This window comes from Saccopteryx leptura, chromosome 1, assembly GCF_036850995.1.
Source record: "Saccopteryx leptura isolate mSacLep1 chromosome 1, mSacLep1_pri_phased_curated, whole genome shotgun sequence".
Lineage (NCBI taxonomy): Eukaryota > Metazoa > Chordata > Mammalia > Chiroptera > Emballonuridae > Saccopteryx > Saccopteryx leptura.
In genome coordinates, this window is record NC_089503.1 from 258570996 (window position 1) to 258593375 (window position 22380).

The window sequence follows — 22380 nt, forward strand, 5'->3', positions numbered from 1 at the left end:
TAGGAGAACCTTTCAACAGCCAGCAGCAAAGGCCCTGAGGCCATCTCTGAAAAGGAGCCTGTGGCCTGCAGCCCAGATCTCCAACTGAAAACACACCAATACTTCTGCTCTCCTGGGGCTGCTGTACCCTGCACCAGGGTCCAAGCTGTCTGGGTTAGAGACTCCATCCAGGAATGTGCTGGGGCCAGCTCATACCAGCCCATGAAAGTCCAGGGATTAACTGTCAGAAATCTTTTCATGACATCATGTTAGTAAATCTTTTCATGACATCATGTTAGTGGCTTGAAATTAGCCTCAGTGGAAGTATTTAGACCAGGGGTAGTCAACCTTTTTATACCTACCACCCACTTTTGTATCTCTGTTAGTAGTAAGATTTTCTAATCGCCCACTGGTTCCACAGTAACGGTGATTTATAAAGTAGGGAAGTAACTTTATAAAATTTATAAAGCAGAGTTACAGCAAGTTAAAGCATATAATAATTACTTACCAAGTACTTTGTCGGATTTTCGCTAAATTTGGCAGAATAAATCTTTATAAAACAACTTACTATAGTTAAATCTATCTTTTTATATATTTATACTTTGGTTGCTCCACTACCGCCCACCATGGAAGCTGGAACGCCCACTAGTGGGCAGTAGGGACCAGGTTGACTACCACTGATTTAGACCATAGAAATTGACAAACACTACAATACAAATCAGGGCTTGATTTATTGTCAGATTGGTGGGCTCTATACAGACCAATGCCTATTTTTGTAAACAAATTTCACTGAGGTGAAATTCACATAATATAAAATAAACCATGCAAATAAAGTTTTATTGGAACACAGCCACATCCATTCATTTTCATACTGTCTATGTATGCTTCTGTGGTATAAATAAAGGCAGAGTTATGACAGACACTGTATGGCCAAAAATACTATCTAAACCTTTACAGAAAGAGGTTTTTATTTATATGTCAACCCCTGGGGTTTAGATTTAAGAGAGTGATGGAGAAAATGTTAACGCAGATTAAACTTAACAGTGTGTCAAGCCTGTAGCCATTACATTAGGAATAACATAACTGAGGAAATATTCTTCTAGTATTTGAAAACTACCTGATTCAGCAAAGACATCACTTAACTCATTAACATAAACAAAAATATTAATTGATCTTCAAGTCAGAACTATACTCATAAGTTGAACATAGATACAGAAGTTCAGCAACAATTAACAAAAGCAAACTACTGAAACAACTGGCTACATGGAATTAACAAGTGTCATGCATTTCATTATTTGTAAACTGTATCAGTAAAATTTATAAACTTTGTATGTATGTATATGCATACTTTTTCCTCTAGAAACATTTACTGGCACACTACACAATAAATTAGAGTTCTTCATTATTTCAAAGTACTTGAAATAATGTTTCAATGAAACTAGAATCTATTTGCATTACTGTATTTCAACATCACATATAAAAGAACCTGGATTCTTTAGAAATGCCAACATTAATTAAAAATTCTAAATGTTTACTAAAAACGGTTCTAGGTTTTATCATCTCCACATGCAAACAGAATTTTTCCACACTGATTACCAGTCAAGCAAAACCTAGCCTAACATATAAAAATTATGTTCACTGACACAGCACCCCTTTGTATAAAACAATAATGTTACTTAATAGTCAATACAAATTCAGTTAATACATTCCCTAACACTTTGCACTTTAATTTTCTTATAATTATACTGAAAAAATGTAATGTTCCTGTCTTTCCCTCCAGTCCCACTTCCAGTTTCCCAGGCCACTGACTGGACATCATAATCTCCTAGTGTGCCATGACATGAAAGAACTGAGTCAGGGTGGTAGCAGGGAGGGACAGGGCTCTTTACAGTGGGTGGCTAGGAGAGTCCTGAAGGAGTCTGGTGGTGACAGATGCGAGGAGGGAGCCTGGACAGTCATGAATGAGGGAAAGGAAGTGTAAATTGAGATAGGAAAGGAAAGCAAGGCCCCAGTCACAGAGCATCCGTGGATCATGACATAAGGAATGGGGATGTCTATTCTAAGTGATTAGGGTTTTTTGTTTTGTTTTGTTTTTTTGCGTTTTTTTTACAGAGACAGAGAGTGAGTCAGAGAGAGGGATAGACAGGGACAGACAGGAACGGAGAGAGATGAGAAGCATCAATCATTAGTTTTTCATTGCACGTTGCAACACCTTGTTCATTGATTGCTTTTTCATATGTGCCTTGACTACGGGCAGGCTTTCAGCAGACCAAGTAGCCCCTTGCTGGAGCCAGAGACCTTGGGTTCAAGCTGGTGGGCTTTTGCTCAAACCAGATGAGCCCACGCTCAAGCTGGCGACCTCGGAGTCTCGAACCTGGGTCCTCTGCATCCCAGTCCGACGCTTTATCCACTGCACCACTGCCTGGTCAGGCGTGAATAGGGTCTTAAGTGACAAGGTGGTATGATACTGATTTGGAAGGGACAAGAGGGAAGTTTTCCCAGAGGAAGATAATCAGGCTTAGACTAGAGCTGGAGAAAAGATGATGAATGGAGAACTTACATTTTGCCAATATAGCCACTATGACTTACAGTCCTGGTGGACTGGACCCCAATCCTGAGAGCATGAAGAGGTGGGTCCACGACTGGAGAACTGGTCCTGGAGCAAAGTGTTGCACACCTCTGCTCTGAACCTCCCAGAAACACACAGAGGAAATACTCCTCCCTCTCCTCCTCCTTCCTCTCACTGGCTACAGCACAGAGGCCCTACGATCCCCTCCACACCTGAGTGCTCTCAATAGTTCTAAAGTGCCCTTCAGGGTAAAGCAGTCTACTTTTTTTTCTCTATTTTTTTTAAACTATTTAATTTCATGGCAAAGTTTGTCCATTTTTCTACAGAGCCTCAGAATCATTTTTCATACCTTTATGCTATCCATCCCTATGGATGTACTGTGCTTCCTAAGCTTTTGACTTCTGTTTAATTAATGACATTAACAGGGATTATTATGTAAATATATCCATTAACATTATTAACTTCCAGAGTAAAACAACTAGATCAAAGGATATAAGCATGGCTATACTTCTTGCTACATAATTTCCAAAAGGGTAAAGTATGAAGTAGCTGTTGGATCCTGCCAGTAGGGTAGAGTGGTGTGGGTTGAAGGGGGTGAGGTGGGAGTTAGGCCCAGTCTTAATTACCTGCCAATACCATTCCTCCCACATGTTTGAGTAAAAGGTGTATTTTCTAATTGTTAAAAACATTGAGATATCTCTGTCTGATGATGTCTGAGATCTTGGAATTGTTAGTTCCAAGTATACTATCTATTCGGAAAGGATAATGCTTCTAAAGGCAATTTTGCACAAATTTGTTTCAATCACCCCCATCTGCAATGGCGTATAGAGGAATTGGAATAAGGGAGTTCCAACTCAAGCACCTCTTCCAAAGAATGATTCCTTTCTTCTGCAAGCCTTGATTTTGTTCTATAACCAACTTCTTTCTGTTTCCCTTCTAGGGAGTTTTTAGAAATGTGTCAAATTAAGCAATGTTGTCTAGTAACTGCTCATTGCTCACATTAAAGGGAAGACTATTTTTGAGAAAAAATGTCATCTGTGAAAACCAAGGTTCAATATCTATGACTTCCCCGTCCCCACCCCCAAAAAGGAGGGAAGGGGCTGATATGTGTTCAGTGCCTACTATGTACCCAACAATTTCCCATCAGGCATTATTCACCTTTCAGTAGGGTAGGGTTTGTCCTCATTTAATAGAGGACAGCAAAATCTGACAGACAGCAAATAATTGATGTGATTTGTTCAAGAACAAACATCTTAGCCTGACCTGTGGTGGCGCAGTGGATAAAGCGTCCACTTGGAAATGCTGAGGTTGCCGGTTCGAAACCCTGGGCTTGCCTGGTCAAGGCACATATGGGAGTTGATGCTTCTAGCTCCTCCCCTCATCTCTCTCTGTCTCTCCTCTCTCTCTCTGTCTCTTCCTCTCCTCTCTAAAATGAATAAATAAAAAATTAAAAAAAAAAAAAAAGAACAAACATCTTAGACACAGAGCTATAGAAATTTGAACCCAGGTCTAACTAAAAAAACTTTGCATATTTAAATACTTTTCTTCCTTTTTGTCTGTCCATCAGTCTGTCTTTCTTTTTTATTATGGGGAAAGGCTCAAAGGATTTCTAGTTGGCTGTTAACCTCATTCATCAATCAACACTGGAGAAATAAGAAGGCTTTCTTCTTCACAAGGCCAGAATCGTGAATAAAGCTGACATGGCTTAGCAGCTCATGGGAGAAACCAGGGCTGTCTGGCCAAGGAGGGGGTGGAAGCAGAGGATGGCTGGGGGTCAAGGGGGGAGAAAGAAGAGTCCCCTCCTGCATTCTCATGCCACCCCAGGCACAATCTACTCCCCTCACTCTCCATGTGGAAAAAGACAATATACTCCAGGGCTCTCACCTAGACAAAAGCACAAGTGGTCTGAGGCCCTGCAAGTGTACTGTCCAATTCAGGTGGACATTACAATTAAATAGAAATTTAAAAGTCAGTCCCTTGGTCTTACCAGCCATATGTTAGGTGCTCACTATCCATATATGGTTCGTGGCTACCACTGGACAGCAGACACAGAGAGCAGCAGCTCACCAGCCCACAATGCTGTGGGAGGAAGAAAAGAGCTCTGCAGGATTCTTGCATACCCCTCTTCTGAGTCTGCGATTGGCAGCGTTACCTCCTGATGAAAACAAAGGCTCTGAGATCAGCTAACGGGCTATTTAACCTTGCTAAGCCCCAGTGTCACCTATAAAAGGAGTAACACTTAGGGCAGAGTGAGCACATTAAGAGGTGATGCTGTGGTCTACCTGTTTGTTATAGCCCAAAGACAAAGTTCCTGCTGAAAGACAGCCATCATGAAGATGATGACACCAGAAGACATTGAACAGTTGATTTAAGCATGGTTGATCAGTAGATTGAATGAGATCCAGGCTAAACTCTACCTGCAGGTCTATTACCCATTGATAGCTTTAAAATCCCATATCTGCTCCTTCCAGCTACATGGCCTCTTTTTCTCACTCTTTTTCTCATCTGTAACAGAGGTAGTACCAGCTCCCTTATGGTCATCTTGGTGACTAAACAGAAGCTGGGCATTGTACCAGGCACCCAACATGATCAGCCCCTCAGGATGACACCACCAGATGATGGCACCAAGAGCCCCATATCACAGATAGAGTGAGGCTCAGAGACATGAAGTGATGCTCTGAGGCCAGAGCACATCTGGGGTTCAGGGTTCAAAAACCTTGACTGGGTGGAGTCCTGACCCAGGCCTGGCCCAAGGGAGGAAGAAGGTTTGCGTGTTCCTGTGGGGCTGGGCCAGAGGAGTTACCCATGCAACTGAGGGGGGCTAGGCAAGCATTGCAACACCTATAGCTGCCCACACTCCATCCTTGGGTCCTAGCACCAGAATTCAGAATCCCCAGACTCCCCAGAACTGAGCAATATACTCAGGACCGGGTTGGTGCCCAAGTGCTGATCATGCCACTATGGATCCAAGAGAACCCACAAACCACAGAAGGACCCCAAAAGACTGAGGTCTGGAGAAGGCCAAGTAGCCATCACAGAATGGGGGTAGCATATCCTCAGCACACCAGCCACCAGCCACCCCACCCAAATACTCATGAGCTAATAAGCAAGCTGCCCTGCCCAGGTCCCACCAAACCTGACCTCTTACCCAAACCCAGCTCCGTCCTCCCAGCCTCCCAAGTTAGGCACTACTTGTGTCCATCTGTAGCTTGAAACCAGAGATGAACTACATCTGTCTGTAAACTGGATACTGCCCCTAACAGAATAAACGAATTCACTAAACACCAACAGGAAAAGAACCAAGTGGGGTGGGGAACATAGGCGTGTCAGACAAGTAAAGGTGCTTGGGGAAAAAGATCAAACCAAGATGCCAGTAATAGCCAAAAGACAGTACTCCTGGGTCAGCTGGCACTGGCCTTGCTGGGAAAGGCATCCTAGGCCTGGAATCTAGAGGCAGGTTGGAAGGGAAGAAAGGAGGGAGTGCCCAAGCAGGTCAAAGCTGACTGATAAACAGCTGAGCATGGCTAGGGAGAAGGGCACAGGGTCATCTGAGCCAAAGGCTGGGGTACAATGTGCTCCACTGATTCTGTCTGACTCTCTTGGGTTTTTTGGTTGTTGGTTTTTTTGTTTGTTTGTTTGTTTGTTTGCTTTAAGATTTTATTTATTCATTTTAGAGAAGGGGGGAGAGAGGGAGGGGAGAAGCAGGAAGCATCAACTCCCATATGTGCCTTGACTGGGCAAGCCCAGGGTTTCAAACCGGCGACCTCAGCGTTCCAGGTCGACGCTTTTTCCACTGCGCCACCACAGGTCAGGCTGTTGTTTTTAAGACTCACTCTATTGGTTTTAAGTGACAGAAAAGCCAGCTCAAATGGGCTTCATCAAGAAAAGATGCCACTGGCTTACCTACCTGAAAAGTTCAGGGCAGGGCTCACCTTGGGCAATGGACTTAGTACTACCTCCCCACCCCTATGGGCTGGTCTCACTTCTGTGCAAGCTGCCCCTAGGCATCAGACACCAACAGTGACCTGCTCATATCCTTTCCTATTCTAGTCTCCACAACTATCTCAGCAAAGTGCTAAAACCTTCATGGGGTAATTGAATCACAGGCTCATCCTTTAACCAATCACTAATCAGAAAGATGCAGCCCCATGATTGGCTAGTCCCTAATCATTCAATAGGAGACCAGAGGGAGGGCAGGTCAGGAATGGAATACCAGTTGGATGCATCAAGCCTGTGAACTGTTACCTGCTATGCAGGCCAACACAAGGACAAGTCAGCTTGGGGCAATGTCTCATTCCCACCAGCCTTTCTAAGTATCCTATGTACATCATCCTGAGAAAACTAATGCTCCAAACCTAACCTCATCCAAAGCTGCATGGTGAACAGCAGAGTCAAGAGTCCAACTCAGTTCTGCCCAATGACAAAGCCCAAGTTTCCATCCAGAGAAAGACTATCTTCTCCACTCTATGCTACCTAAACAACTCAGATTTTATAGTCAGCCACATGGTCCCAAGAGAGGGAATAAAAACATACCAGACTGTGTTTTCAGGCAGTCACTCTGCAGCTGGTACCAGGGGAGGGAAGGGGGAGCAGGAGGCAGGAGACTGGCTGATAAGCGGCTGTACTACACCTTCCTGGAGATCCCATTGCAGGAAGGAAGTCACCATGGAAGGGGAACTCCAAGGCGGCTCTGAGTAAGTCTGAAAAGCTGTGGCACCACCAAGTGACAGCGCAGCATGCCAATGGCAAGAGGGAATAAGGTGCATCCACTTTGGAACAGGCTGCTTACACATTCAGCCTGGGAACAAGGGTCAAGGTGCTGCTGGCAGCTGTGGTTGAGAGCATCTAGGGAAAAGCCTTAAAGGCCATACAGAGGCCTGAGCATTGCAGGGTAAAACCAAAATGCCCAAGGCGGAAAAAGGTACTATGGGGGAAAGGGGTTTGGAGAGACCAAAAAAGCCAAACACAGCAAATTGCAGTGGTGTCATGGGCCAACAGGCACTACTCATTGTTGGGCCTCAGACCTCATTCCATGGAGGTACCTTATGCACAGACTGTGCAGTGGGCACTAAAGATGGTACAGTGACCCAGGAAGACAGACTGGAGTGACAAACACAGCACATCCATGTACCCAAGGTTGGCTCATCTTATGAATAGCAGGTGTCATTTCCTATTTCCCCACCTGTGGGACCCCACCCACCAACCAGATAGAAAACCATTCCACTATTACTAACACAGGAGCATCATTCCCAGAGCACAAGCAAATGCTCACTCCCCTAACTCTGAGCGGGGCTGGTAAGTTCACCAGAATCTTAAGACAGCCCAACCTCTAACCCTAGACCAACTGTCCCCATCACTTCTGACATGTTGCACGGGAGGGCTACAGCAGCTAGGAGCATCTATTGCTTTTGTATGCACAGCAGACCCTGCTTCTTTTGCCAGCTCCTCCTTGGCTTCCTGTAAGCACTGACACTTTCTTACAAGGCTCCCTTTACCCCACCCCGAGGCCAATCCAGAATGATTCTTCAGTTTTCAAACTGGAAGTGAGTGAATCCCTTCTCCAGTGGCCTAGCCTTCAAGAAGTCAAACTAAAGAGCTGCTGCATTACCCACCACATGGAAGAAGTCTGTTCATGAGACAGACAGACACACACACACACACATACACATACAATGTCAAGGACAAAAAAAGAAAATACTGGTTTTTTCTCAGTTCTCCCACTCCAATTTCAATCCCAAATGGCACTTCGACTTAGCTATGAGAGAGGGCGAAAAGTTACAAGCAAAGACAGAATGAGGCCCTGACTGGTGGCTCAGTGGAGAGAGTGTTGGCTCAATGTATGGACATCCCAGGTTCGAGTCTCAGTCAGGGCACACAGGAGAAGCGACCAACTGCCTCACCCCCTCTCAATCTCCTCCCTTCTCTTCTTCTTTCCCTCCCACAGCCATTGGCTCGACTGGTTCGAGTGTGGCCTGGGGCACTGAGGATGGCTCCCTTGGAGCACATCAGCCTCAGGCACTAAGAATAGGTCGGTACTTGAGCATTGGCCCCAAGAAGGGTTACTGGGTGGATCCCCATCAGGACGCAGGAGGGAGTCTGCCTCACTATCCCCCCTCCTCTCATCTAAGAAGAAAAAAAAAAGGCACAATGAACTCATGTAACACCTTGGTGGTGGTAGTGATGCTTCTGCCCTTTGGTGAGAAGTTAGGCTCCTGCACTTAAAGGCAGCACTGGCTTATTGACCAACCTTCAAAGTAAGAGTTTTAAATGCTTGAAAAAAAGATGTGAAAGTGAAATATTCATTCATAAATCCTTTTCCCAATTGCACCTAAAACTTAACATGTGGTCTACTTCTATGACCGGAAGGCTGCCAGCATCCAGCAAAGGGAAACAGACATTACCAACTTCAGATATTTGCTGAGCGCTGGGTGGCAAAAATGGAGAAAGACATGAAAGTCACCTGACCTTACCCTGCTAAGCTGGGATATGCAGGCACCAGCTTCCAGTTACCCAGGTTAACTAGGTAGAGGGGACAGACAAGAGGAAATGGGCAGGACAATGAGATTCAACCAGACCTACCAGACCCCAACCAGCATCTGTCCACGCCTCTGAGCCCAAAGGACAGAAATCTGCAAAGCATGGCTCTTGCCTGGGTCATGGGCACCACCTTCTCATGATTGTAAGAGGCCTTGGTGGTTGGGGCCTCCTGGACTGTATCACTTCTTATGGCCAGGAGTGGTCCAGGAGCACCAGGAGAGCTGAAGGGACTGAAAAACAAGTGGCACTGTGGCAGGCTCTCCAGAACTCCTCAGTGCTCCTGACCCCGTGATAAAGTCAGAAGCTGTAACCTGCACCTGCACATATACAAGGTAACATCAAGGTGCCTATAGGCAAGTCAGAGTCTGCAAGTTCAACCAGAAAAAATGAGTTAATCAGAACCCAGTGCTGTAACCTCACACCTTTCAAACTACCCCATAGATTACTCCAGACCTCACGCCCATTTTGCCAACAGAACCCAAATCTCCCAGTCCCAGCATTTCACGCAACTATCTGATGGTGCTATAACATCAAAGAGGTGATTAAACCAGCACATACTCAGGACATTGCCAGCTTGCTCCTTACCCCACTACCCCCTTTATCCACAAACAGGATCCTGATGTCTCTTGAGGCATCCCCTCTATTCTGGGCGAACACCAACATAGCCTGGTAATTCCAGCAAAACCTAAAGGAAATGTCTGCTGGGGTTTTTGGGAAACAGTCAGCTGCTTTCTTCCCTTGGATGATGTTCCATGAGGGTGAATCCTGAAGCTGCAAAGCAAAGACTGGGGGGGAAACACCACACTGTCTGAAGAAAACACAAAAAGTGGAACAGAAAGATTTCTGTGGCTTTGAGTGCCACAAGCCAATCAGCCCCTTTGCTTTTAAACTCCTGTCATGAACACCGGCTACCCTCCCTCTGTGGGAAACCTGCCAGCAGAATTAGTAAAGGAAGTAGATGACAGGTGCTCTGCTGGGAACTATCTACCCGAACACTAGAGGCAAACAATGTGAAACAATTAGCAGAAAGGGTCAACTGTTCTTATCTATCTACATACCAGCGTCATTCACCTCCACAGACGGCATGAAAAAGCCAGCTTGCCAATGGCATGCCCAGCACAGACACAAGATAAACCAAGGGGTAAATAAAGTTGCAAAGTGGCTTCTCAGATACTGACCTAAGAAGAGGGCAGTTACTTAGCTAATCAGGGATCTCCAGGAGAAAGAGGATATGGCCACCATCCTCCAGTCCAACCTGGGTTGGGCCAGGGAACTGATGGCAAAAGGGGTAAAAGGGCCTGACCAGGCAGTGGCGCAGTGGATAGAGCATCGGACTGGAATCAGGAAGACCCATGTTCGAGACCCGGAGGATGCCAGTTTGAGCGTGGGCTCATCTGGTTTGAGCAAAGCTCACCAACTTGGACCCAAGGTCGCTGGCTCAAGCAAGGTGTTACTCGCTCTGCTGTAGCACCACAGTCAAGGCACATATGAGAAAGCAATTAATAAACAACTAAGGTGTCGCAACGAAAAACTAATGATTGATGCTTCTCATCTCTCTCCGTTCCTGTCTGTCCCTATCTATCCCTCTCTCTCTCTCTCTGTCTCTGTAAATAAAAAAAAAAAAATTAAAAAAAGGGGGGGGTAAAAGGGCTAAGTTGGGGTGGGGGAGGGGATAACAATATAAGCCACTGAGGGGATAAGAGGAACCCAGCCACCAGTGTGTGCATTCAGAGCTACAGTCAGCTTGGTGGGTCAGGCTGCTGCCCAGAGTCAAGTGTGACCAGGGATGTGGGTAGGGGATGGAGCTAAAGACACAAGCAGGGCAGTGGGGCCACCTACTGGGCCCTCAGTGTGAGCCACAGTCACACACACCTGAGCCCTCCATCAGTAATTCATTTGACTGCTGACATCTGCACCACAGGATCAAGGCCAACCACTTACAACATTACTCTATGCACACAGATGAGTGACCAGGGTCTCCATAGCAGCCACGAGGCTGACCCATCACAGGTGTGTCCTGAAAAAAGTATCACCTACTTTCTGACATTGATGAATAAAACCCAGCAGAGAGGGACGTCCAGGAAGGGTCTGTTTTGTCACATGACCAAAAAAAGCCAAAAGGCCTCAAGGTAACATTTGAACAGTATTTGAGGCAGGCAAGGATCTAAGATCACATGCCATCTTTTCTCTGCCAGAAGTAAAATATGCCAGCCAAGAAACAAAAAGGAAGAATCACCTCATGCCTTTTTCTCAGCCAGTTCAAGACAAGCACAAAGCATTTCCTCCCAGCCTAAATAAAAATGTCCACAGAGGAATCCTGTGTAAGGATACAGGTACAGGCAAGGAGCATGGAGTATCCACTTCGTGCTATCACAGTTGAAACGGAAGGCAGGTGGGTGAAGACTGAGAGGTGGGTTCCAATCCAGTGTGATCACTTCTAGAAGTGTGCATGTTGAGCTTCAGTTTCCAATTGGCATTGTCCCTGCTTCCCTGAGTTGCTGTACAGATTAAATGATTTTTGAACACATGAGTAGTAGTAATGAAAAGGATAGCATCTAATACCTGCTCAAAGTTCACAGCCAGTTCTCAAGATCAGTCCTTTTCACAGGAAAATCAACAAGCATCTGAGCACCCAGTTGCTATGGAAATTCCAAATACATAAGGAAGAACTCATGGTCCACTCCCAGGAGGTTTGCAATCCAAGGAGAACATGATCAGTAAGACCTGTTATCAGCAGGAATGTACGTTTTAAGTTATGTGCAGTGCCTAAAGGAAAGAAACTATCTTGGATTAAAGCAGGAAAGGTTTCTGGAAAAGGGAAAGCAGTCGAGGTGGGGGGCATGGTGGTGGCAAAAAGACAGTGCAAAGGTTCCAACCCTAGGTGTCAAACACAAGCAAGTAAGGTCAGCTTGCAGATTTAAGTATCAATAGATGCTGTTTGTATGAGACACATCTTCATAGCAAAGCATGATTGGATTAGCTTCTGACCTTGAATTTTCTCAAAAAACCAATCAAAGTACACCTGTCTTTATGTAGAAATTTCTGAATGTTTCTGATCATAAAAATGGATCCTGACAAACAAAAGGTTAGGAGCAGCAAAGCTAGAAGATTTTAAGGGGGGAAAATGTTGCAGGAACTGGGCAGAAAATGGAAATATAAAACTTAACATTTAAAAACACTTTGTGTTTGTGAAGTTATACCTCAGAAGATGCACTGGAATCTAACTTTCACCCTGGACACTGCTTGTGTGGGCCATAGGAGAGAGTTGTTGTTAAGCCCACTGGCATGTGAACCAACGCACTGGGTTTTGGCCCAAAAGAGCTTCCAAAAGCCTCCTCTGCAACAACGGACAGCTCTGCCCTAAAATGAAGTTCAGAGAAGCAACCAGGATGTGAAGTGCTCCACACTATACCTGGCCCACAGCAAGTGCTCATCACAGCCACCACTGGATGAAGGTAGGAAACATCGTTGCAGTCCTAGGAACATTACAAGGCTTTGAACCCCATCTGCCTCGCAGTGGCACCTCCTTTTTAGTAGGCTCCATATGCAGTCACAAAACCTCAAGGAATTCACAGATCAGGAGTCTAGGGGTGCAGGGTCTGGGTGTGTGTCTGCACCCCAACCTGGCACGGCAATCCCAGTTTCCAGCCAGCTCTGGCAATAATCAAGAGCTCCACAAAGTGCAGTACGGCCTCCCTCTCAGGAATTCCTGCTACCCCCTCCTGGAAAGCCACACAGAACAAACCGAACACCCAGGTAAAACAGAATTTCAAATACTTAAAATGAGGTCCCAGGCCCTTCACAAAACCTGACACCTGCCCTATTCCCATACCACTGCTAAGGGGACTAACTGTTCAAGACCTGCCAGCTATTCCTCCAAACTCTCTGTTTCCCTGGGATCAGAGATGAACCAAGAACCAACTTCCTGCACCTGACTGCAAAACTTTCATTCTGAAAACTGACTGCATAGCTCAGTTAGTTAGAGCAGCACCCTGATACCTCAAGGTTGTGGGTTCAATCCCCAGTCAGGGCACAGACAATAATCAACCAATGAATACATAAATAAGTGGTACAACAAAATTGATGTCTCTGTGTGTGTCTCAAATCAATAGATAAAATCTTTAAAGATTCCGATGATAAGTATTCTAGAAAGCCATTTCTTATACCCTTAATTCTAAACAATCTTTGAATAAGATGTATGAAGAACTGTTTCATTTGGACCTAGGAGCTATAGCCCTGTAAGGCTTTCTCAACCCCAGATCCCTACCCCCACCTCAAATAGTCCATGTGCATACTCTATGCCTGCCCACCGGACCTAGGAGCTATAGCCCTGTAAGGCTTTCTCAACCCCAGATCCCTACCCCCACCTCAAATAGTCCATGTGCATACTCTATGCCTGCCCACCTCCCCACAAGAAAGGCTCCAGGTCCCTGGAAGGTAAGGGCCAGACATGTTCAGGTCTGCACCCTTGGTACCCAACACATAAGCACACTTGCTAGATATGTTTCTTCGACTGCTGAGCCACTGCTTTCAGTTTTACCATATTTCTCTACAGAGCATGCATTAGTTGGTGACTGAGAGGTAAATTCCAAGACCTGGAATTTGTTCAGGGTACCTTTTTTTTTTTGTGGGGGGGGGGGGACAGAGACAGAGTCAGAGAGAGGGAAAGATAGGGACAGACAGGAGCGGAGAGAGATGAGAAGCATCAATTCTTTGTTGCAGCACCTTAGCTGTTCATTGATTACTTTCTCATATGTGCCTTGATTGGGGGGCTTCAGCAGAGCGAGTGACCCCTTGCTCAAGCCAATAACCTTGGACTTCAAGCCAGCGATCATGGAATCATGTCTATGATCCCACGCTCAGCCAGATGAGCACACGCTCAAGCTGGCAACCTTGGGGTTTCGAACCTGGATCCTCCGCATCCCAGTCCGACGCTCTATCCACTGTGCCACCACCTAGTCAAGCTCAGCAAGTACTTTTAAATTCAGCATGCAGCCTGACCAGGCAGTAGTGCAGTGGATAGAACATTGGACTGGGATGCGGAGGACCCAGGTTCGAGACCCTGAGGTCGCCAGCTTGAGCGCGGGCTCATCTGGTTTGAGCAAAGCTCACCAGCTTGAACTCAAGGTCACTGGCTCGAGCAAGGGCTTACTCGGTCTGCTGAAGGCCACCGGTCAAGGCACATATGAGAAAGCAATCAATAAACAACTAAGGTGTCGCAAGAAAAACTAATGATTGATGCTTCTCATCTCTCTCCATTCCTGTCTGTCCCTATCTCTCTCTCTGTCTCTGTAAAAGTAAATAAATAAATTAATTAAACTTGGCATGCAGAATACTGCTGGGCCTTCCTTATGTAGGAAACATTGCCCAGTTCATGGGATCCCTGTGTCAATTTTTGCTTCATTCTACACTTGTGCCTCGAGAGTGAAAAGGAGCTGTTTCAGAAGGGGGTTCTGAGCTTGAGCACTTTAGAAGCCAGGCTGAAAATGCACTGCCTACACTGCCACCTGCTGAATCACAATCTCAGTCACCCTTTTTGACAACTAGTGGGTCCCAAAAGGCCCATGTGCACTCAGGACAGCCCACAACCAGGAACAAAAAGAAAAAGCACAACTTTTACTGACAGAGACAAAGCCCCCAGCTTCTAGAAGACAATTTACAGTGGGGGTTTGGTCAAGAGACCCACCCACTGAACTGCAGTCACCAGAGATCAGGCTGGAGTTTGGTTCTGGTTAAACTGGAACTCCATCTCAGAAGATGCCCACAGAGACACCAAAATTAAGGCATAGGCGAGCATGGTTCCCCTCTTACACCTAACCCCAAGTTTGAAACCCTTGAGATATGTGTCTTGCCACACACAGCTGCGTCTTGAGCCCAGGAGACCAGGTGACCATGGTACCTTTTTAAAACTGAATCAGGACAAAAACCCTTTCCCAAAAGACAGTCCTGGACAGTCCTCTAGGCCCCTGCAACCTCCACTCAGGACAACCCGCACCAATTAAAGTTACCTCTGAGGAGTGCCCAGAGACCTCCATTAAGATGTGAAGTCCACCTTCTTCTGAGGAGAGCGTCACAACAAGGACACACACCTGCTTCATATAAGACACTTGTTACCTGCCTATTTTCCACAGCCATGAAACACCACACTGCTCTCCTCATCAATCCTGGCTACAGTATAAAGAGCAAAAATGGCAATGTCACTGAATTTGAGTAATAGCATGACCAGGCAGAGACATGTTTTGATTTCATATCTTCTAACACACTGGTGAGAATCAGAATAAAGTTTTCCATTTTCCAATTTTTAAGAGCCCCCCGGCCCAATCAAAGGCATTTTAAATTAACATCAATACTGCTGTAATCTGGAAGCAGAAAACAAAGCTAGAACAAGACTCATGAAAATTCTGTGTCAGCTGGCAGTTGCCACACTATGCTGTGGTCTGGCCCAGGATTCTGTCCCTAATAGAAACCTTAAGATGTTTCTGGAACAGGCTGCCTAATATCGCCAACCTGTTAGATCTGTCACTGGTAAACCTAGGCCAACTGGGAGTCACATATAAACTTGTTTGAGAGAGAAGGGGCTCCATTCTTTCTGATAAGCTCAAGGGCAGAACTATTCTGCTGGACCTTTTTAAAGCCATCTCTCCATCTTTGAGAGTAGTGCAGTGGTATTGGAGTTGGAAGTACATCATTGAGTAAGTACATCATTAGGGACTTACTTTGGGTAAGGCCCTAATGTTGGGGCAGTCATCTCACATGAAGTAAGAAACAAAAGCATCTTCACCAGGACACAGTCACCATGCAGAAAGAGGAGATCAATTGCTCAGTCCACCACCCTTACAAGGCTGACGAGGGGAAGAAGGAGATGCTATTAAAGTGCTGTACAAAGTTATGTGAAATGTGTATATCTGTGTAGAATTTTATTTTAGAAAGTTCACACAATGCACGTTGCATTAAAGGAAAAAACTTCTAAAACAATTCACATTAGCCTCAGCTGCCCCTTCTATAACGTGAACCCCAGAATTGGAAGAAGTTTTATGGGGCATGTACTCCAGTCCCCAGTTCCTTTGCAGGTGATGAACCTTCAGCCCAGGGAATCTAAGCAGCACCTTAACCTTCACATTCCTAGGTGGGAAAATTATCCTTCTTGCATGTGTCTCTCTGCTGAGGCCCCTTGGTAAAACTCCCTTTGGCCCCTGATGTCAGCAGAACTGTGAGGAAGAAAGTTATGGTTGAAGTTTCCTGCTGGAATGCCTGACTGCTGGGAGGCATTCACTGTAGCATCCAAGACAAGTTCAAGTCCCTCTTCCTTACAGTTCCTTCTGTGGTCTCTCTCTGCTCTGAATGTAGGGACACTCACCTGCCTTGAACAAGGCCTGCCTTGTGTTGTTATTCAACTTGTCATGGGCCTGCAGTATCAGCTTCATCATCTCAGTCAGAGACTTTCTCTCAGATGCCAGATGAACATCCATGTTCCTTATGGTTCTACAGAGTTCTGTATTAGAATAGTCCATGACTGAACACCCAGGCTTACAGCAGCCACAAGGACTTATTTGGAAAAGAGGGCTCAAATGTAGCTCAGTCATAGGTCCAAGAAGGATTCTAGAGGTCAGTTTAACGAGCATTTAGAAGGTACACCTAATGCTTGCTTCTGCTCTAGAGAGAGAAGAAACTAACCATGCTCATGAAGCCTGTATTCTGTTCAAGAAGACAAAGCCTGAACTTCTGTGAAACAATAAGTGTCCCATAAAAACGTGAACCTAATCACCTAATGAGAATGTGCTGGGGTAGACTGACTGATTTCTGGGTGGGAGAAAACACTGCCCTCAACTTTACCCATAATGAAGCAAGATTAAGCTTGAACAAATGCACACCCTGCACTTCAGAGACTGTCAACACTTTGGGCTGACACATCATCAGAAGAGTAAGGCTTCGATTGTCCTGAAAAATTTAGTTGCTTTCTGAAAAAATGTAAAGGATTTACTTCAGTCCTGAGTTCGCAGAAATTAACTCAGAGCCTGCTGCCATAAAAGTTCAAATACTCCAGAGGCCAGATTTAGAGCAAAGAAGCAACTTTCCTCCTAAGAACTCCTTTGTCAAGGAAATGGTCAGTAAACGTTACTTTGTTACCTTCCTAACTTTTCAGATACTTGTGGATATTAGGTCAGCTGCCTGACATTGTTTTTCAAGCAAAAGCTGTTTGATAACCATAACTGCCTGCCTATAAAGGTAAGCATTACATGACTACATGATACAATTCTGTGTGCTTCTCTCAGAAGAGGTTTAATTTTAGTATTGGCTCTTCAACTCTGTCCCCATTTTTTTCCATGAGCATCTTAAATATGTGTTAACTAACTATCCAGAAGTGGAGTTCATCATTGGGCAAGGCAGAGAAGAACAACTGTATGGCAGTGATGCCTTGTTGGAGCCACCTCTCTCACCTGGGCCCTGGTCAATAGAGAACAACTACAGCCTGGCCATACTGTTGCATATTCTCCACTAACAACCTATTCCACCACGGTTGAGTCTCTCTATATATGGTTTGTTCCAAGCTACACTCCTCTCACAGACACTAACCATGGTAAGCACTTAAAGGAGGCAGTTTCTTCATCACTCATATTCAAAGAGAAAATTTCCCAATTCTAACCATCACATTTAGGACTCTACGAACCATCTATCACTAGAATCCCGAAGAGCAAGCCACATGAAAAGTGAATTCTATGACCCATAACTTAACCATTGGTTCATATGGATGTAATGTTCCTTCACGCAACAGGATACATGAAACTGAGATTTGTTCCCTTCTCCAACTTCTGGCCAGTCCCTCTGCCTACCCTACGCCTAGGGAACCTCTAAATTAGAGCCTCACACACATGGAAACCCCTGAGGTCACTGTCCCACCTAGTCTACAAAATCATGACCACCTGTCAAAGTACCTTCTGATCCCAAAGCTCTCCTAGGTGGCATTAAGGTTCAGTGTCAACAACTCAGCCACTCTCATATTCTCCAGAAGGCAAACAAGCACATGGAATTCAAAAAATTGCACTCAGACTCCACAAAAGATGCGAAAGTGATCAAAGCTTACATTTTTCAGGTCACTTGCTTTAGCCTCTAATACTTCAGTCTTGAGAATTGTGGTGGCACCAGTTATTGCAAAAAATCTGGAAGGTTTCATATAGCTTGTGCCTACTCCACCCCCAAAATCCTAACAAACATTTGTTAAAGGCAATTTCCACCAAGTCAATTTTAATGGTGACTGAAGACCAAAAGCAAGAGAATTACCATAAGTAGTTACTTATTCCATAATAAGAAACAAGAGCAGATCAAAACCCCTCAATTTCTACCAAAATTGCATAATCCAACATTATTTAAAAAAATAAAAGGCTAAAACATACTAAGAGCAATTAACCAAGCTCACATAAAGGAGAAGCAAAAACTCCAACAGTGAGAAAAACCCGAGTTACCTGGCCAAGCCTAAGATGATTTTTTTTCTTCCATCCCCAGCATTTAAAAAGTGATCTCAATGGCCAGTTCCTGGTCTCCCACTGGCTCACTTCATACCTGGATACCATCTTCCCATTGCTCAACCTGCTCCTGCCACAGGGGGAAAAGACCCTTGACGCCAACAACCCCTTGGAGAATATGTGAGAATAGGATGAGTCTTCCCCTACACACACGGAATGGGGCAAGGGAAATCCCTCAGCAAAGAGTGGCCTCAGTGGAGGGACGTCTGAGAAAGGTACACTATGGAGTTAAACCCTGACCTAGGTCACAAGCCACCATGCTGGGACCCCCAGAAAGGGGCAGCAAAACAGGGATCGTGGGGGAAAAAGAAAAGAATCATCTCTAATTTCCTACCCAAAATAGGAGCTGCGGTTTGGTCTGAGACGCAATGGACTATAGGCCCAGAGAAGCAACATGAAGGATTCCCATCTTCCCCACGATCATCTTCCGTAGACAGCGACCCCAAGAGGGATTCGGCAAAGGCATGGCCACTCGCAGAACCAAGGGGCCTCTCCAGGCGTCCTGGGCCACCGGCTAGGGGCAAAACAGGTCGGGGGGTCCCCTCCGAAGCCAAGGTGCTTCCAGACGGGAAAAGAGGTAAGAAGGACTTTCCTGACCATCCAGAATGCCGAGACAGGGTGGCACGGGATCCCCGAATTATACCCCGGACACCAGTTGCTCCACAGCCTATCATCCTCCCTTCCCCCACGCCGGGAGGGCTTCCCGGGGTGCTCGGGTCTCTGGGGAAGGGCGAGGCGGGTAAGCTCCGTCAGTAACAGCAAGGGCCTTAAAGCTGGAAAGGGATGGGAGGCAAAACTCTGGTCTCAGATCCCGTCTGCCCCCTCCGCCCAGGCCGCACGGAAGCCTCGGCCTCACGTACCAAGCGCCCCCGGCCCGGGCCCGGGGGGCGAGATGCTGGGATGGCAGCGGCCTTCGGGGGGAGGTGGGTCTCAGACGGATCCCCGGGAGCCCAGAGAGTGAGAAATACTGAGGAAGGGGAGGGTCCCGGGCCCACGAGGCCTCGGTCCCGGCCCGCGCGACGAGTACTTACGTTGCTTTGGGGGTCGATGGCCTGCAGCAGCCGGTCCCTGATCTGCTGCGGAGACGCCGGAGCCGCTGTCATTGCCTGGGCGAAACGGGGGGGGAGCGGCCGGGCCAGCGGGCGGGCGGGCTGAGGTGGGGGACGGGGGTCACTCACTCGCCGGACTCCGAGAGCGGAGCCTCATGTTCCCCGCCGCGCCGGGGGAGGAGGGGGCGCGCGGGTGACGGGAAGGGGAGCCAGAGCCGGGGCTCGGGCCCGGGGCGCCGCCACCACCGGAGGAGGAGCCGCCGGAGCCGCCGCCACCGCTGCCGCCGCCTCGAGAACCAAACTCCAGTGAGCTGCCCCCGCGCGAAGCACTCTGGGTAACCCGCGCCGCACGCAGCGTCGGCGCCACGCTGAGGAGGTTGGGAGATGGGGCGGGAGGGGACACGGAGCCTGGGCGGGGCCATGAGCAGGCCGCGCCCCGCGCCTGACCGCATGCGCACGCATGCGCACTCGCCGCCACTCCACCGCACCTCCCCCTTCCGTCCTGGCCCGGGGAGCAGTTGGGAGGCAGTTGGGCGGCAGTTGGGCAGGGCAACGGCCACCGCCTGCAGGCCCCGCCTCCACTCATCTTGTAGGCAGAGGTTCCGGACTGAAACGCGAGGTGCGCGCGGAGTCCTTGAACCTAGGGCTGCGGACGCTTCAATGCCGCGGTGTAGGGAGGGCAGCAACAGGACCCCTCCTCCGGGAGGAAAACCTTCCGTACGCTGACAGAGATGACGGGGGTTGCGGGCGAGAGAAGCTGCCAAGTTTTCCGAGCCTAAGGTGTCCTTCCTACCCCCTCGGTCGGCGTTCCTTGGGCGAGGGAGACTGACGTTCACGTTGTGATTCGCGCAAAAAACGTCTACGAAGGGGTTCCGAGGAACGCCTTCTCTCGCGTCCTGGTCATTCCAGACGGACGGGGTCTGCAGCATCTCGTTGCTGGAGTTCCGAAAACATGAGACAGAGAAGCGTCTCTCCGAAGAGCTGCGAACTCAGCTGAGAAAGCTTCAAAGCCTGCATCTTGAGCCGACCCCACGGTTGCAATCATGTGCCCCTGTGATATCTGGAACCGGTTCACTCTTTTGCAGGGCCGTCGTGTTCATTGTGGTGTTGAGCAGCATCCCTGGTCTCTACCCAGCAGATTCTAGTAGCATCCTCTCCAGGGAGACAACCAAAAATGTCTCCGGTCATTGCAAGACGTCACCTGGCCAGCAGAATCGTGCCCTGTTCAGAACCACTGGTTTCAACGACCCTTCCATCCTTCTTGGCATAGAGACTGGGAAACTAAAACCCTCATTTTCTGAACCAGACATTTTCCAAAGGAGGTAACTGAGGCCCAAGATCACCCAGAGTTACAGGTCAAACCCTGAACTGCTAATGTTAAGTCTAAGGGCTCCCCACCCTGCGGCGCCCCGCCACCCTGAATGCCTTCTTTCATCGCTGTCTTCCTCTATGGAAGCTCTCTGTTAGAAATACGGTTATGAGAAAAGGGGTGGAAAGGCAGGCTGAGTGGATTATTAGCTACAGCCTCAGTAGAAAAAACTTTTATGGTTTTTGCAGAAAGACCTAGATTTAAAACGAGAGAGGCAACTGATTAGAACCACATGTGCGCCCTGGATCTACACTACACCTGCTAGTTTTGCATTCGTCATGCTTCTGGGAAGCATTTTTATTTGCAAAAACGGCTTTCAGCACGTGGTGGTGGCTGTTTCTGCATTTGTGAAAAGTTTTACATCACACTTGTAGAAGAAAATAAACATGGGTAAAATACTTTGCTTTCATTTACTCTCCTTAGAATGAGGTGCTTTGTGTACATAGTCCAAGTTGGAATCCTGCCCACCTGGAGATTCTCTTTTATCTCACTTCAGATAAGTAAAATAAACAAACTCCCCGAAGTATAATCTAGTCTTGCCTCTCCTTTTAATTTCTAACTAGATGTACAGAACCTTATTTTAAAATCGAGTATTATACCAACATAAGCATTGTTTTGCACGGGTCAGATTATTTAAGAAAACTGGGAGCTAAGAAAAAACATTTTAAAAAGATGACTATGAGCTCCTCAAGAGCGCTGACTCAACTCTATGTCCCCAGTACAGAGAAAAGTGCTATTAAAATCTTGTGAGGCCCGGCCTGTGGTGGAGCAGTGGATAAAATGTCGACCCAGAATGCTGAGGTCGCTGGTTCAAAGCCCTGGGCTCGTCCAGTAAAGGTACATAACAATCAATGAACTAAAGTGAAGCAGCTATGAGTTGGTACTTCTCTCTCCCCCACCCCTCTCTCCTCTTACATTGTAAAATGAAATATTAAAATTTGTGAAATAAGTGAACGAACATCTCATCAGATACACAGCAGCTGCAGCTGTACACACACAACCAGACATAGTTATGCAGTTCAGTTCCACAGTCCTCCCACAGTGGAGGCTCAATATTTAATGAATGAAAAAATATTAAGTATTAAGGTGATCAATCGTCCTCCTTAAGGGAGGATAGTCCTTTTGTAAGTTCCGCCCTAGAAAAGTGTCCTCCTACATGTCCTCCTTTTTGATGTTGGAAGACTAATCTGTAAATGTCTGTATTCGATCCACGCAGAGTTGATCCATTGCGTGTGATGTGACATATTTGTATCTCAATGAGTACTTTTTTCTTACATTTTTAAAAATTAATAGGCATGTAAGCATAATTATAATATAAAATATTACAAATGTTTTTATTATGCATTTATCATATAA

At 46.6% G+C, this 22380-nt stretch overlaps 1 protein-coding gene across 1 annotated transcript in view; it reads right to left on the reverse strand.

The window, feature by feature from the left end:
- Nucleotides 1-19968, reverse strand: part of MED26 (mediator complex subunit 26) — a 50977-nt gene extending 31009 nt beyond the window's left edge. The window contains exon 1 of the mRNA XM_066348925.1: nt 19638-19968. Within this exon, the coding sequence (XP_066205022.1) occupies nt 19638-19709 (72 nt within the window). The 5' untranslated portion in view covers nt 19710-19968. The remainder of the gene's footprint in view (nt 1-19637) is intronic.
- Nucleotides 19969-22380: the final 2412 nt, after the last annotated feature.